The sequence below is a fragment of the Rhinatrema bivittatum genome, chromosome 3, assembly GCF_901001135.1.
Source record: "Rhinatrema bivittatum chromosome 3, aRhiBiv1.1, whole genome shotgun sequence".
NCBI classification, from domain to species: Eukaryota; Metazoa; Chordata; class Amphibia; order Gymnophiona; family Rhinatrematidae; genus Rhinatrema; species Rhinatrema bivittatum.
The window spans coordinates 104547685-104564336 of record NC_042617.1 but is presented as its reverse complement, the minus strand read 5'-3'; the positions used below and the strand labels follow the sequence as shown (position 1 = coordinate 104564336).

Below are 16652 nucleotides of genomic sequence, written 5' to 3'. Positions count from 1 at the left end.
TGGTAGCGACCTCTCTGTTTCACAAGTGGGGTTCTCCCCCGCATAGACCTCTTTGCGTCCCCTCAGAACCACAAAGTGGACGATTACTGCTCTCTCATTCGGAGCCAGCACTCTCGGCCGAGGGATGCATTCTCCCTCAAGTGGACAACCGGTCTGCTCTATGCATTCCCTCCACTTCCTCTTGTGTCAAAGACTCTCGTGAAGCTACGCCAGGACGGGGGAACCATGATCCTGATAGCACCTTACTGGCCACGCCAAGTATGGTTTCCAATACTCCAGGATCTCTCCATCCGCAGGCACATTCCTCTGGGAAAGGACCCGCATCTGCTCACTCAAAACGACGGATGCCTCCTCCATCCCAACCTCCAAGCCTTGTCCCTGACGGCATGGATGTTGAAAGGTTAGTCCTTCAGCCTTTCAACCTTTCAGATTCCGTTTCTCGGTCCTGATAGCTTCACGAAAGCCTTCCACAAGAAAGTCTTACTCATACAAATGGAAAAGGTACACATCATGGTGCACTTCTCAGTCCCTTGATCCCCTTTCCTGTCCAATCTCCAAATTCTTGGACTATTTATGGCATCTCTCTGAATCAGGTCTTAAAACCTCTTCTATCAGAATGCATGTCAGTGCGGTAGCCGCCTTCCATAAAGGTGTACAGGGTGTCCCTATTTCAGTACAACCCCTAGTAACACGTTTTCTTAAAGGCTTGCTCCATCTGAAGCCACCCTTACGTCCTCCGGCCCCATCTTGGGACCTTAACCTGGTTCTTGGTCGTCTAATGAAACCTCCTTTCGAACCTCTGCACTCCTGTGAGTTAAAGTATCTCACATGGAAAGTGTTATTCCTTTTGGCTATCACTTCAGCTCGCAGGGTTAGTGAATTGCAGGCCCTAGTTACCTATCCGCCTTACACTAAGCTCCTGCAGGACCGGGCGGTACTCCGCACTCACCCTAAATTTTTACCTAAGGTAGTTTCTGAGTTTCATATTAATCAATCCATCATACTACCTATCTTTTTTCCCAGGCCCCACTCCAACTCCGGGGAACAGACTCTGCATACCCTAGACTGCAAACGAGCTCTAGCTTTTATCTAGACCGTACAGTTGCTCACAGGAAGAGCACTCAATTATTTGTCTCTTTTCATCCTAACAAGTTAGGACATCCTGTGGGTAAGCAGGCTCTTTCCTCCTGGTTGGCGGACTGCATTTCTTTTTGCTATCAGCAAGCTGGCATTCCCTTTCAAGACCGTGTGAAAGCACACTCTGTGAGGGCCATGGCGACGTCAGTGGCACACCTTCGATCGGTGCCGCTTCCTGACATCTGCAGGGCTGCAACCTGGAGTTCTCTCCATACCTTTGCAGCCCACTATTGTTTGGACAAAGCTGGAAGACAGGACTCCATCTTCGGCCAATCTGTCTTGCGTAACCTTTTTCCAACGTGATGTACCAACACCCTTCCACCTACCCGGTAGGGTGCGGATGCCCTTTACCAAATTCCACCCCAGTTGTAGTGCCTGTTGCACGTCGTTGGGTGCATTTGGTGCAAGTCAGGACATCCTCAGCTCGGTACTCACCCATTTGTGAGGACAACCATCCTGCTTGTCCTGTGAGAAAGCAAATGTTGCTTACCTGATGTAACAGGTGTTCTCACAGGACAGCAGGATGTTAGTCCTCACGAAACCCGCCCGCCACCCCGCGGTGTTGGGTTTGTTTTGTTTTTTCTTCTAGGCACTGCCTGTAGCTTTGAAAATCAGACTGAAGGGAGACCCCTGCTGGCTGCAGGGTCAGTGCCTTGCTGGGCATGCCCAGTAGGGGCCAGTCAAAGTTCTGTTTAAACTTTGACAGAAGTTTTCCGTGGTGGGCTCCATCCTCGATGTCACCCATTTGTGAGGACTAACATCCTGCTGTCCTGTGAGAACACCTGTTACATCAGGTAAGCAACATTTGCTATCTCAAGGGTAGGCAGCTCTGGTCCTTGAGTCCCGCAGGTTAGTCAGGTTTTCAGGATATTCACACGGAATATGCATGAAATGCACTTGCATGCAGTGGAGGCAGTGCATGTAAATGAATCTCATGCAACTTCAATACGGATATCTTGAAAATCCATCTGGTTTATGGCCAGGGCGGAATTTGTGGGCTAACATCCTGGAACGCAGCCCACCCCCCCCCCCCCCCCACACACACACACACACACTTCTTTTCAGATTCAAGAGGCAGAACAGGAGTGTTTTCCTCTAGTGCCTCCCCCTCCAGGCAGCCTGCAGGAAAAGGAGGTGAGGGGGCGAGCCTGGAACAGACTCAACAGCAAACAGCTGCTCTACTTCCTAATTCAGTGGCAAAGTGAGCACTGGTGGGCAAAGGACAGAGAGTAATTAAGCACTGGTGGGGAGTAGGGATGGAGGATTACTTGGATAAGGAAGAGACAAGAGCGCGTTCCTGTATGTGTGTATATGGAAGGAGGAGATCACACTCGGCACTGACACTGGCCCTGCTCCTCATACCCACCCTTCCACTCCACAGCTCCACTTCTTTTGTCTACAAATTAAACTCTGCTTATGGCACTCAAAGAATGAAGTTATCCCCTCCCCCAGCATCATTTTAGCTATTTTAAAGTTTAATGTACTCAGAAAAATAAAATCTGTATTTTTGGCGTGTTCCCCTGCCCTCACTAGCCTATGTCCCTCATGCTTTCTCCCCCATCAGCCCATCCTCACTGCAGTGGTGGGTCCAAGGCAGGTGAGTTAGAGTATACAAGCATGGAGGTGTTTTATTAGTGTTTATCCAAAACACCTATTTCATTTTTTTTGCACTGTGTTTTACTGGTGTTTTATATGTTACAACTAAAAACAGAAGCCTTATTTATTTATTTATTTATTTATTTATTTATTTAGCATTTCTTATATTCCATAACTTTGCGAAAATATGTTCACAATGCAGTGTAAAAAGTGCATTCATAATAAGAACTATAAAATAATACAAAAGAGACTAATCACAATCTTACTAAGTTAAATAAAATTAAAACATATATAAAAATATGAGTTAAAAACACGACCCATATCCAATTTTATGGATTTTCCACTGATTTTGCTGCTTACATTACAAGAGATAATCAGCATGAAGGGAATATGGTGCTGTTTTATATACTAATGGATGGCAAGGTCCCATATATACTCCTAAAGTGAAAGGCTCTCTTCTGAACTTAGTGTCAAAAATTCTTTTTAATATTTAAAACACTCACCTGACTGATGATCAAATTCTGATTTATGTTAGAAATTTTGAATTGTGCTTCAAGAGGCCCAAAATCTTGTTCATTACCTTACATATGAGCATTTCCTTTCCCTGGAATGGAGTCTTCAGAAATGTCAAATGAAAATAAATCCTCAGTTCATGAATTTTCTGCAGCAAGAGGCCACGGTTTCAGGATATTCAGTATTTCTACCTTCTCTCCATATAAGAATATTAGAGGCTCTGGGTGATAATTTCAGCACAACTGTGCATGTGCACGCTACAATGCATGCACAGACCAGTAAACAGTATGAGAGGGTGAGCCCAGCAGGAGAGACACAGAGACTTCTGGACTAGAGGTAAATGCATGCTTCAGTCAGTAGTTTTGTACAGATGTTGAGTCAGTGATAGGGGCCAGCAGAAACAACAGGTGGTAGACAAGATGCAAGTAAACAAAACTAACTCCTACCAGGAATTTACAACATTCCCAGTCAGTGCTGGTATCCGAGGCAGACAACAAGCAGGCAAGCAAATCCTGTGAAACTTGAGCCACCCACAAACAGCTGCTCATGTGACTAAGGGAGTGGAAGAAGGAGGGAGAAGAGGGACAAGTGCAAGAGGGAGGCAGAGTGGGTGAGGAAGTAGACAGACAGTAGAGAGGATGACAAAGTGGAAAGTGCAAGGAGAAATTGTCCACACTCCTACACTCTCCCCCACACCCTTCCAAGCTTCACTACACCCTTATCATAGACAACCCAAAAACACACCTCCTCTCCCACGCTACACTATTCACCCCCTCACCCTCTTCTTACCACCACACAGCACATAAACATTTCCTGCGGCACTTCTCCACACACTCTCACCTGCATGCAATCCCCCCACGGCCACTCACATCACACAATGCAAGGTAAGTCATTCTCAACATATCCCACTGAGACCGCCACTACATACCACCCATTCACCCCCCTCATACTGCTGAGACCACCATCCTTAACGCATCCCACACAACTACCCACTGCAAGGCTTGTCACACCAATCACCCTCTCACACCAATTGACAGCACCACCACCCACAAAGCACCGCCACACAACCACACCACCGCAAATCCAGTGACAGCACTCAACCACCCCAAAACCAAATCTCTCCCAGCAACCCAACCTCTCACATCACTAAAACATTCCCTTACACATCACTTGCAGCCCCCTTGCACATACCGATAACCACAGCCACATACTACATACACACCACTGAAAATCCTGTTGCAACACTCGCCACCACACTATCAACACGCGCCCCTGCCACAAATCCTGTCATAACGCTAAATCCCCCCACACCCACTCACCATTTCATACAACTTCCACTGCCATACATCACCCAGTTAGTCATTCATTGCCCCTTAATCCAGTGACACTACCACACTCTTCCCACACAAGCCCCTACCCTTATACACCCTTACACTTACATTACAGCTATCCACATCACACACACAAAACATACGTCCTCACACATTCTGCGCTCCAGCCACCCCGCCAAACCTCTACATCCCCACAATGCGCACAATGCCTGAAACATACTTTAACACACAAACAGCCATGCACGCATCCCCATTCACACACAAATCTGCACAGCAATTCACATCAACTACAAGACCATGTATTCAGTCACAACATGCACACACACATCATCCACCCACACCACAAACATAAATCTCCACACACTCCAAGGCCACTCACACTTCACATATAGTGTACCTCTCCTGCAAAATCCCACCAACACAGTAGAAGAAGAGGTAATTAAAGGAAGGAGACTAAGTGATGGAGAAGAGGTGGTGGGAAAATTCATGGGAAAGAAAATATGGTATTAGGTGTAGAGACAAGGCTGTGGGAAGGTTGAATAAATGGATAGTCCAAAGTAGAAGTGGAGAAGGAAGATGAGAAAAAAAGGGAATGAGGAAGCAGAGAAAATGCAGTGTTGGAAGAAAAAAAAATATGGGCCTACTCACATCTACATACACAGATGCATTGCTGCCCTCCCCCAACACATCTAACCCACCATAAACACTGCCAAAGCACACCTGCACATATAGCAAATGTTGCTTACCTGTAACAGGTGTTCTCACAGGACAGCAGTATGTTAGTCCTCACATTTGGGTGACATCACAGGATAGAGCCCTGTACGGAAAACTTTTCTGTCAAAGTTTCTATAAAGCTTTGACTGATACTGGCACACTGAATGCACTGAGCATGCTCAGCCTGCAATTATCCCTGTGACCACAGGTGTCTCCCTCAGTCTCGTCTTATAGCTAAAAGCGCAAGCGAAACTAAAATAAAAGTAAAAATGTATACGGACCCAACTCCGTGGGGTGGTGGGTGGGTTTCATGAGGACTAACATCCTGCTGTCCTGTGAGAACACCTGTTACAGGTAAGCAACACTTGCTTTCTCACAGGACACGCAGGATGGTAGTCCTCACATATGGGTGAGTACCGAGCTGAGGATGACCGAGAGTGTACCAAGTGCACCCAAGACGCGCAAAAGGCGCAATGACGGGGGTGGGATTTGGAATGGAGGGCATCCTGAAACCCGTAACAGGTTGGTGGAAGGATGTTGGGTAGTTAAACCGAAAAGAATAAGAGTAGATTGACTGGTCAAACATGGAGCATGCCGGCTAGTCGTATCTAAGCAATAATGGGCTACGAAGGTATGGAGAGAACTCCAGGTTGCAGCCTATTAAATATGTACAAAGCAGCAGCGGCTGAGGGGAAGCTATTGAGGCTGAGACGGATGCAACAGAGTGTGGTTACACACAGTGTTGTAGGGAAATGCCTGCTTGTTGGTAGGAAAGAGATACAGACTGTCAATTGGGAGGAATAGGTCTGTTTGCCCACTGGAACTCACAGTTTGACTCTTGCCACAGAAGGAAAGAGTTAGGTGGAATTCCTATGGAGTGTAGTGCGATCTAGATAGAATGCAAGTGCACTATTACTGTCCATGGAGTGGAAAAACCCTCTCGCTTTGGTGAGAGAGAGGTGTTGGGAAAAATGGGCAGAATATATTCTGAGTAATGTGAGTTGCAACGTCTACCTTAAGAAGGATATGAAGTTGAATACGTAAAACCACTCGGTCACGGAGGAACGCAGAGTCGGATGAGTATGTAACAAGGTGTGTAACTCACTGACCCTGTTGGCAGAAATTATGTTTATGAGGGAAAGAATTTCCCATGCCAAACTGTAAAATGAGAGTAATGGAAAGGCTCGAACGGAGAACGTATGAGACTTATAAGCATGAGATATAGGTTCCATTCCGTGACTAGTGAAAATAGAGGCGGCTTGATCAGTGGATAATCCATGGTAAGCTGACTCAGAAGGGGTTTACCATTAATCGGGTATCCCTACTCCCAAACGATACACCAATTGGAACAGAGGTGTACCTATGTGGAGGATGTCTGGGGAGCAGAATCCGAGGGAGCAAGAGAAAAGAGTGGGGTAGAAAAAAGAAAAAGGGTAATACCCTTTTGTATGCGACATGTGGTAAATCATGCCATTTTGAATGGTAGGATTTATGTGTGGAAGGTTTTGTGACGCTACCAGTACCTGAGAACATCAGTGAGTATACGATTTGAGACTGACTTGTGAGAAGGCGAATTGGTTACTGGTGTGATAGATTGAGAAGTATGGGAAAGCATACTGGTCTCGGCCAGGATGTGGGTCTGAGGAACAGTGAACCCCGTCCCGGTTCAGCATTAGAAGAGTGCTGGCTATGAGAGGCAGCAGAAGAGACACATTTAAGAGGCCCTTGATGGAAGAAAGGCGTCTATGGAAACACATTGGAAACATGTGTAGGGAGTAGAATCTGTGCACCGTATGGTTCGATTCGGACACAGAGGGCAAGTTCGGTTGACCTCAGCGCTAGAAGATTTTTCTCGCTACACATGTAGTTCGAGACTATTCTAGAGGATGGAAACCTATATGGAGAAGGTCTGCTAGTGCATTCAGTAAGTCTCTTAGATAAGTGGCCCGAGGATGCATGGAGTGAGCAAGGGCCAAGGGTAGAGCTGCACAGCTCCCATGCAGAGCAGCTAAGAGATTGTGCGTGCTTGTGTGTTGGAAAGCACATTGTCCCTATGCTGTCTGTCTGCATGCACAAAGATTTGTTGCAGAGGCAGTATTGGAAGGCATAAGGGTATAACTCATGGCTTCAAGCTCCAGGAAGTTCATGGGAAACTGTGCCTGGAGCGGAATAGACGCATATTGGGTTGAGAAGATTTTAGGTCAAACTTTACAACCCTGAGTAAATGCGAGCATGAGCAGGATCAGACTAGGTTTTGGTTCTAGATCTGCAATATGGATGAGGGACGAAAGCGGTTGAATAGCTTAGACCCACTGATAATGGAATTTCACTGAATCTAACCCTTAGCAGTTTTGGATCTATGAGGAAAGTGCATAGTGAAAAAACCCCATAGCCTGACAATGAAGAATTGAGGGGCTGAGGTTATGGAATATGCGCGCAGGGACATGTAGGAATTTATTAGAATGTCTGCGCGGTTGCTGGACAGGAAGGTCATTGTGACTATGGTGTCCAGAAGTGTTGTATAAGGGATTTATGGCAGTCACAGTAATCCCAGGCAGTAAATTTATAGTGAGTCATGAAGAAGTTAGAGCTCCTTGCGTGGACTGACTGTGGTTATGCAGCTGTCCATGCAAGGAAAAGCGTGAATGATGTTGCACTCCGTAGAGAAACAGCAGTCACCGATAGTGATTCAATGAAATATCCCAGTTGCCGAAGCTGGTGCAACCGGCAGAGCTTGGGATTGTAATATTGTTGACTCACCATGAAGCACATAGAAAGATTAGAGGTTATGATATGGAAGCATGGTGACGAGAGATACCATTTTACCTGTGCCTTCTGAAGAAAGTTGGTATTTCTGAGGTCCAGGATGGGCGGAGAGTAACTACTTTCTGTTGAAAGAAAGAATAGTGTAATTAAAACTCCCCAACCCCCCTCCCTCCTGCGCTTTGTAGCGTCTGGGGGAGTGTACCGTGAACCTTGGTACAAAGTGGGGTGGCCGTTCTGATATCCGGCAAGTTGGGAGACCGGAAGTGTCCAACTGGCGGGGCTGATATAATCTGAATATCATGTAACCTCCCAAGGGAGCATGAGCGGTAAAGTCTTACCCGCATTTCTGTGTGCTGTGCAAGGAAACATCAAGACCTGTTGTCAGGCTTCGAGGTGGACTTGCACCTGAGGTAGTATTTGCTGGATCTCGTGTTTAGTAGATCAGTGAATGCATCTGGAACTTCGGTTCTGAATTAGGAACCAGAAGCCAGAGCTGAAAGCGGGAGGATGTCCTGATGTAATCCCAAAGAAATGATAGAGAGGTTCTCTTGGTATTGTGGCTGACATAGCTGGCAATAGCGAAATGTGACACTAATACAGTTCTTGGAAGGTAGATGACCTAGAACTTTTCAAACCATGTGGCCCGAATTAGAGAACACATCTCAATGGGAATGCCGCAGAAGCAGGATTAGAGTACTTACCATCCGACGTGGATCGCCGAAGGACGAGCCGGTGAAGATTGCTGGCTCCGTGGATTTCAGGAGTTAACGAGGGGTAGCCTGTCGGACGCAGACATCCGTCTCATCGTCTGAAACCTGGAATGGTAGCGCAGGTATAGAGGAGACAGGCTGGGCATGGCTGGCGCTACCACAGTAATTTGTGGAGGGCCACAATCCCCCAACGATGTCGGTGGGGCATGCCTCGGGAACAGGGGAGCCATCTTTGGCTCTTGATCCCAGCCCTCATCGCAGCGGCTCGATGTCTCATGACGCCAGTGCAGAATTCTTCAGAATTTGTTCCGGTGTTTCTGGAGCACCAAGGACTGCCAGCACTGTGCGGAACAGTGGCGATGGCAGTGGTGATGTTGCTCGGCCCGGGCAATCTCCAGCACCAAGAAGGATAGCACCGATGTGCTGGATGGTGTCGTGGCGGACAGTCACCAGGTCAGTGACGAGTGCCACGGTGCTCGGCCCGGTCTTTCCCCAGCGCCGAGGTGGATGTCCTCGCTGTCTTGGATGGCGAATAATGATGGACTGTCAGCATGCCTGCACTGCTCCTGGCACTATGTAGTGTCGTAGGCTAATACGGGGCTTTAATAAGAACCCAAAGCATGGAGCACTGTGTTTAGGCGAGGGCATTACGAGGAGGTGCTATGTCGGTTTTGACAGTGTTGATGGCGGCCGAAGTGGCCTCGAGGGTATCGTCAAAAATATATATGAAAAACGTCAATGACCCGGGCAGAGCAACGATAACCGTGACGGCAGCACTGATGGCATTGGAGTAGGTATCTATGGAAAAGATGCTACATCGAATAATCGAAAAAACAACATCGTTGGCATCAGAAAAATGATACCGGCATTGACGGAGTCGATGACCACATCGATAGGAACATCGAAGACACCGATGGAAACGATGTGGGCGTCAATGGCATCATTGTATGGAGAAGGGCACCAACGGCATCGGTGGCATGGCCACAGGCATCAACGGCATCAATTGGATCGACTCGGGCACCAGTGGCGTCGATGGCATCGATGCCACCAACCTGGGCATCGATGCCACTGACTGAATCGACCCAGGCATCAATTCCACCTACGGAATCGACCCAGAAATCAATGCCATGGAATCGATGGAAATGACCCCGGCATTGATGGAAGTGCCCTGGCCGTCGATGGCATCCACCCAGGCGATGATGGCACCGATGAAACCCAAGGAAAAATCAGTGCCATGGATGAAAAACATGAATGGCACTGATAGAAACGATGCAGGGACTGATGGCATCAGTGTACCGCGGGGGGAGGGGTACCGATGGCATCGAAGAATCCAGGACGGTCTGAAAAGGGGTATCGACGGTAGCGATGGGGGCATCGACTGGGCGAGGGTACAGAGGAAATCGAAGGACCTGAAATTGACAGGGGCCCTGGCAGCAACGGAAACCGTGGAAGTCCCTGTCCCATTAGCGCTAATAACCAGGCAGAGTGTCACAGAGGGACACTCGCAGGCTGTGTGTGGCTAACTGAAAACATAGGGAGAGGGAAGGCCGCAGTCGGTTGGCAGGCCAGGGAGGTGACAGGAACAGACTGAAAAACAGGGCATAGTACTCACCGACCGTCGAATAAATGTATGCAAAGGGAGACCCGAGCAGGTAAAAAGTGTTTGTGAAGTAAAAGTTTAAGTGTTCCCGTGAAGAAAAAGTATTAGAATTTCTCACAGAGCACCTAACCGCTATGCTTACTGCAGAGCGGAAAAAAGAAGACTGAGGGAGACACCTGTGATCACAGGGATAATTGTAGGCTGAGCATGCTCAGTGCACTCAGTGTGCAAGTGTCAGTCAAAGCTTTATAGAAACTTTGACAGAAAAGTTTTCTGTACAGGGCTCCATCCTGTGATGTCACCCATATGTGAGGACTACCATCCTGCTTGTCCTGTGAGAAATCCCAGCACAACTCCCTCAACCCCACATAGACATCCCACACATACCCCCATCCATACATCCTATTTTCATATGGGGGATGAAGAGAAAGGGACAACACTGAGAGTGCAAGGGAAAAATAATGCCCCCAGCCAAACATACACCCATTCCCCACTCATCTGCCCTCCCCTCCCCATGCACCACATACATATAATCCCTACACCCCATCTATACATTCCCCCACTGGTGAGGCTGGCAAGTGAAGGAAGCAGGGACAGAACCCCAAGTATTTAAAATTCTTTTTGGAGGCGAACAGGGAGCCAATTCTGTTATCTGCGTGTGGGGGCATATGTATTTTACAAACATGTGCATTTTTTTATGTTTTAGGCCCGAGTGATGAAAATCAGAAGGCAGCAATCGGACATGGAGAAGCCCAATAGGAGATGAAGCAGCAACTGTAAGTGGGTAGTAAATGTGCAACCTGTCTGTAAAGTGATTTGAAATCTTAGGAGATAAAGTGGCTTAGAAACATTAGTAGCATCATCATCAGATCTGTCAGGAACAATTTATTGTATCAAAATATTTAAAGCACAGGTTTCATTTGTATTAAATTATATGACACTAACACAAATATGACTGATTATTGATTGGTATTAAATTAAAAAAAAACCTATTAGATTTATGTTTTTCCTTTTCTTTTTGCATTAGACACAAATTCATTCACTTTGCCCAGATCTCCAAAGGACACTGTTGCAGATCCTCTTTTAGCTGGTTTTACCTGCAAATACAAGAAATATGCAGAGATCTGGTATTTGGTCAAACAATAAAATACAACAAAAAATCCAGAAAATATTTACCAAATAAACAAAACAGTAACATCACAGGAAAAAAAAAAAGACATTTTACAAAGACAGACATAAAAGCCCTAAGCACACTGATGAAATTGCAGTACACTATATCAGTGTTTCCCAACCTTCTCCTGGAGGCACACCTTGCCAGTAAAGTTTTCTGCTGACCTAATTATTTTTGCTGATTTTACCCAGATTTTACCCAGATGAAAGATGCTGATTCCAAATATGAAGTAGAAAAATATGCAATACGTCAAATTTTTTCACAAATGAGAAATGTTTGATTAAAGATTATAAAGTCGAATATCAAGGGTAATAAGAAGTTCTGAAGAAGCGATAGCACGTGTTATTTGTTTCATGCAAAAATCGAGTCTCTCGTCTAACCAAGAGAGCAATAGTTGTGCAAATTTTAATTCTTAGGGAGAAGTTTTCTCTTTTTGGATGCTCTGGAATAGTTATGATCAGGGTTGTCACGCTGTAAACACCAGCAGTAGTCTGCCATCATGTCTGTGTTCCATCTGCCTTGATATCTATGTTCGATGATCTAGATGTCTTGGTGGAAGCGTTCTCCTTGTTCTTCACTCATAGCTCCAAGATTTGAGGGGAAGTAGTTCAGGTGGCTATCAAGGAAATGCAATTTGACACTGACTTAGGTTTTCAACACATGTCCTGCACACTTTATGTGGTGCCTCAATGTTTGTACTGGTCACCCAGTTTAACCCTGAAATACGCATGATAAGCTTTTCGTACAAAGTCAGATATATCTGTCCTTTGTTTGGGTGTTGTAAAACAACCACAAATGTAACAGAATATATCAGGATCATTCCGGCACCGTCCACAAACTATTCGAGTGTTGGATGACATATTCAACAAAAACAGATTTAACAGAGTTAAATTTACTGTGACTTCTAAGCCTCTTGAACGACAGAATGCTGCTGTCTGTTTTCATGCTGCTTTTATAGCCATAAAATGCCAACGTCAGCAGTTTTAGTCTCCCTAATAGTTATACCAACTGCATATTCAGCATTTCTTTTTGCGTATTCAGCATGTCTTTCTATGCATTAATTATCTTTTTGCATATTCAGCATATCTAAATAATAATGTTACGTTATTGCTCTAAGAGTTTATGAGTCGACAGCGTTTTCCGGAAAAAACGGACATGACTGGAGGAAACGGATGTGATTTTTGGATTCAGCACACTAAAATACATAAAGATCACCTGTTATCTTGTAGTCAGCAAAATTGATGTAGACCAGTGTAATGAATATGCATGAGACAGATTTGCATATATTGGAGAACCAGGGAATTCAAATCTCTCATATGCATATTAATTCTGAAAATCCTGAAAACCCGACTGGGTAGGTGTGCCTCCAGGAGAAGATAGGGAAACACTGCACTAAACTCTGGGTGTTACCTGAGAATCATGGGGTTTCCAGCCAATCATGTAATAGATCTGAAATGTTGCAGGTACTGAGCCATCACTATTTCCATACATCTCTATTTAAAAACAGATGAAAAATCATGCAGCGTTTAAGGAGACTTTAAAAGTAAAACGTAATTCAATAAATAATTCTTTCCTGGTGAATATTTGCTGCTAAAAAAAAAAAAAAAAAAAGAATTTTACCTTTGTATATGGCTGCAGCTGCTATCATCGTATCTCTGTGTAGTAAAGATTTTCTATTCCAACAGCAATTACTTTCTCCCATACCTGAAAGCAAGTATATGACTGTAAAACAAACACACACTACATGCTTCACATGTTTTTTTTAATTCACAGTTTTATATACCCAATTCATATCAAAGAAACTTCAACCTCCATTGCCTTAAGTATGAACAAATTGTAAGACCTCTGGGGATAAGGAAATACCTACAGTACCTGAATTTAATTCACTTTGAAGTGTCACAAAAAGTAGAATATAAATCAATAATTATTATTAGTTTTCTCTCAGACATGTATACAAAACGCAGAACATAAAAGCATAGTAAATATCAGATAAAAATTGCCAGCTCCTCTGATTTCACCATTTTCTGTAACTACTGCAGTATCACAGAACCAACTGGATCTTCAGCTTTATCCTCACTTCCAGACCACTAAATATCCTCTGTAACTGTCCCATGCTTTCCAGATTCCATTATGGCTTTTACCCCTACCGCCTCCTTAGGGAGGGTGTTCCATGAATCCTCCATCCTTTCTGAAAAGAAAAATTTCCTTAAGTCTATTCTGTTCTAGCCTCATATCATGAAGCACTGCTACTGAATGTCTCTATCATATTCTCTGCTCCCTCCTTTCCTCTACAGTGTGTGTGTGTGTGTATATATATATATATATATATATATATATATATATATATATATATATCTTTAAGTCTGAAATCATAAGGATTATTTTTGCACAACTCCAAATTTCACAGGACAAAGAACACTGGATTTGGAGTTCAGATTTAATTATTCACTTTTTCCAAATCTGTACTATAGTCATTTCCCTTCCCCAGAGGGCTTACAATCTAAGTTGTACTTAAGGTATTGGAGGGTGAAGTGACTTGCCCAAAGTTACAAAGATCATTAGTGGGAGAAGCAGGATTCCAACCCTGGCTTCCCTGATTTTTAGCCTGCTGCTTGACCAATAGGCTACTCCTCCATGCATGGCTTTCTTTCTAGTTATCTATTATAGCATGTTTTCTTATTGTAAACGGTATTTTCCATAGATAGCAGGATGAATTAGCCATTACATGTGAGTGACGTCATGCCTTGGCACCAAACAGACTTGTGTCTCCAACCTCTACAGCCTTGAGCTCTACTAAGCATGTGTGGGAGTTCCCAAGTGGGCGCTGCCTCATGAATCTTCTCAGTCAGTAAAAGAGCTGAATTTAACCATGTAGTTGACTCTCCAGGGAGATGGGTGGGTATTCCATAGCTAATCGTCCTGTTATCTACAAAAAACACTGTTACGGTAAGCAAACATGCATTTTCCATCGATAAGCATGGATGGAATAAATGACAGTTATGTGGAGCAATTGGTTCAGGAACCGTCGAGAGAGGGAGCAATTTTAGACTTAATTCTCAGTGGGGCAAAGGATTTGGTGAGACAGGTAACGGTGGTGGGGCCACTTAGCAATAATGATCATAACATGATCAAATTTGAATTAATGACTGGAAGGGGGACAGTAAGCAAATCCACAGCTCTAGTGCTAAACTTTCAAAAGGGAAACTTTGATTAAATGAGAAAAATAGTTATGAAAAAAACTAAAAGAAGCAGCTACAAAGGTAAAAAATATCCAAGAGGCATGGACTTTGTTAAAAAAATCCCATTCTACAAGCACAGTCCAGATGAATTCCACACATTAAGAAAGGTGGAAAGAACGCAAAACGATTACTGGCATGGTTAAAAGGTGAGGTAAAAGAGACCTTTTTAGCCAAAAGATCTTCATTCAAAAATTGGAAGAAGGATCCAACAGAAGAAAATAGGATAAAGCATAAGCGCTGGCAAGTTAAATGTAAGACATTGATAAGACAGGCTAAGAGAGAATTTGAAAAGAAGTTGGCCATAGAGGCAAAAACTCACAGTAAAAACTTTTTAAAATATATCTGAAGCAGAAAGCCTGCAAGGGAGTCAGTTGGACCATTATATGATCAAGGGGTTAAAGGGGCACTTAGAGAAGATACAGCCATCGCGGAAAAAGTAAATGATTTCTTTGCTTCAGTGTTTACTGAAAAGGATGTTGGGGAGATACCCATTCCAGAGAAGGTTTTCATAGGTACTGATTCAGATGAACTGAACCAAATCACGGTAAACCTAGAAGATGTGGTAGGCCTGACTGACAAACTGAAGAGTAGTAAATCACCTGGACCGGATGGTATACACCCCAGGGTTCTGAAGGAATTCAAATGAAATTTCAGATTAGTTAAAAATCTGTAAACTATCATTAAAATCATCCATTGTACCTGAAGACTGGAGGGTGGCTAATGTAATCCCAATATTTAAAAAGGGCTCCAAGAGCGATCTGGGAAAATACAGACGGGTTAGCCTGACTTCAGTGCCAGGAAAAATAGTGGAAAGTGTTTTAAAGAAAATCACAGAACATATAGAAAGACATAGTTTAATGGAACAAAGTCAGCATGACTTTACCCAAGGCAAGTCTTGTCTCACAAATCTGCTTCACTTTTTTGAAGGGGTTAATAAACATGTGGTTAAAGGTGATCCGGTGGATTTAGTGTATTTGGATTTTCAGAAGGCATTTGACAAAGTTCCTCATGAGAGGCTTCTAAGAAAAGTAAAAAGTCATGCGATAGGTAGCGATGTTCTTTCGTGGATTACAAACTGGCTAAAAGACAGGAAACAGAGTAGGATTAAATGGACAATTTTCTCAGTGGAAAAGGGTATACAGTAGAGTGCCAAGGATCTGTACTAGGACCTGTGCTTTTCAATATATTTATAAATGATCTGGAAAAGAATACGATGAGTGAGGTAATCAAATTTGCAGATGATACAAAATTATTCAGAGTAGTTAAATCACATTCTGAGACTGGAAAATTGGGCATCCAAATGGTAAATGAATTTTAATGTGGATAAGTGCAAGGTGATACATATAAGGAAAAATAACCCATGCTATAGTTACACAATGTTAGGTTCCATATTAGGAGCTACCATCCAGGAAAGAGATCTTGGTGTCATAGTGGATAATAAATTGAAATTGTCAGCTCAATGTGCTGTGGCAGTCAAAAAAGCAAACAGAATGTTAGGAATTATTATGAAGGGAATGGTGAATAAAATGGAAAATGTCATAATGCCTCTGTATTGCTCCATGGTGAGACCGCACCTTGAATACTGTGCACAATTCTGGTCACCGCATCTCAAAAAAGATATAGTTTTGATGGAGAAGGTACAGAGAAGGGCGACCAAAATGATAAAGGGGATGGAATAGCTCCCCTATGAGAAAAGAGTAAAGAGGTTAGGACTGTTCAGCTTGGAGAAGAGATTGCTGAGGGGGATATGATAGAGGCGTTTAAAATCATGAGAGGTCTAGAACAGGCAAATGTGAAACGATTATTTACTCTTTTGGATAATAGAAGGACTAGGGGGTACACTCCATGAAGTTAGCATGTAGCACATTTAAAACT

At 44.0% G+C, this 16652-nt stretch overlaps 1 protein-coding gene across 5 annotated transcripts in view; it reads right to left on the bottom strand.

Annotated features, from left to right (window-relative positions):
* Window positions 1-11232: 11232 nt before the first annotated feature.
* The window catches only part of NDUFAF5 (NADH:ubiquinone oxidoreductase complex assembly factor 5), a 44752-nt gene continuing 39332 nt past the window's right edge, over window positions 11233-16652 (bottom strand). For all 5 annotated transcript variants that reach the window (XM_029593561.1, XM_029593562.1, XM_029593563.1 and 2 more), the window contains 3 exons: window positions 13159-13242; window positions 12949-13031; window positions 11233-11464 (listed from right to left, as the gene is read on the bottom strand). In XM_029593561.1, the coding sequence (XP_029449421.1) occupies window positions 11366-11464; window positions 12949-13031; window positions 13159-13242 (266 nt within the window). In that variant the 3' untranslated portion in view covers window positions 11233-11365. The remainder of the gene's footprint in view (window positions 11465-12948; window positions 13032-13158; window positions 13243-16652) is intronic.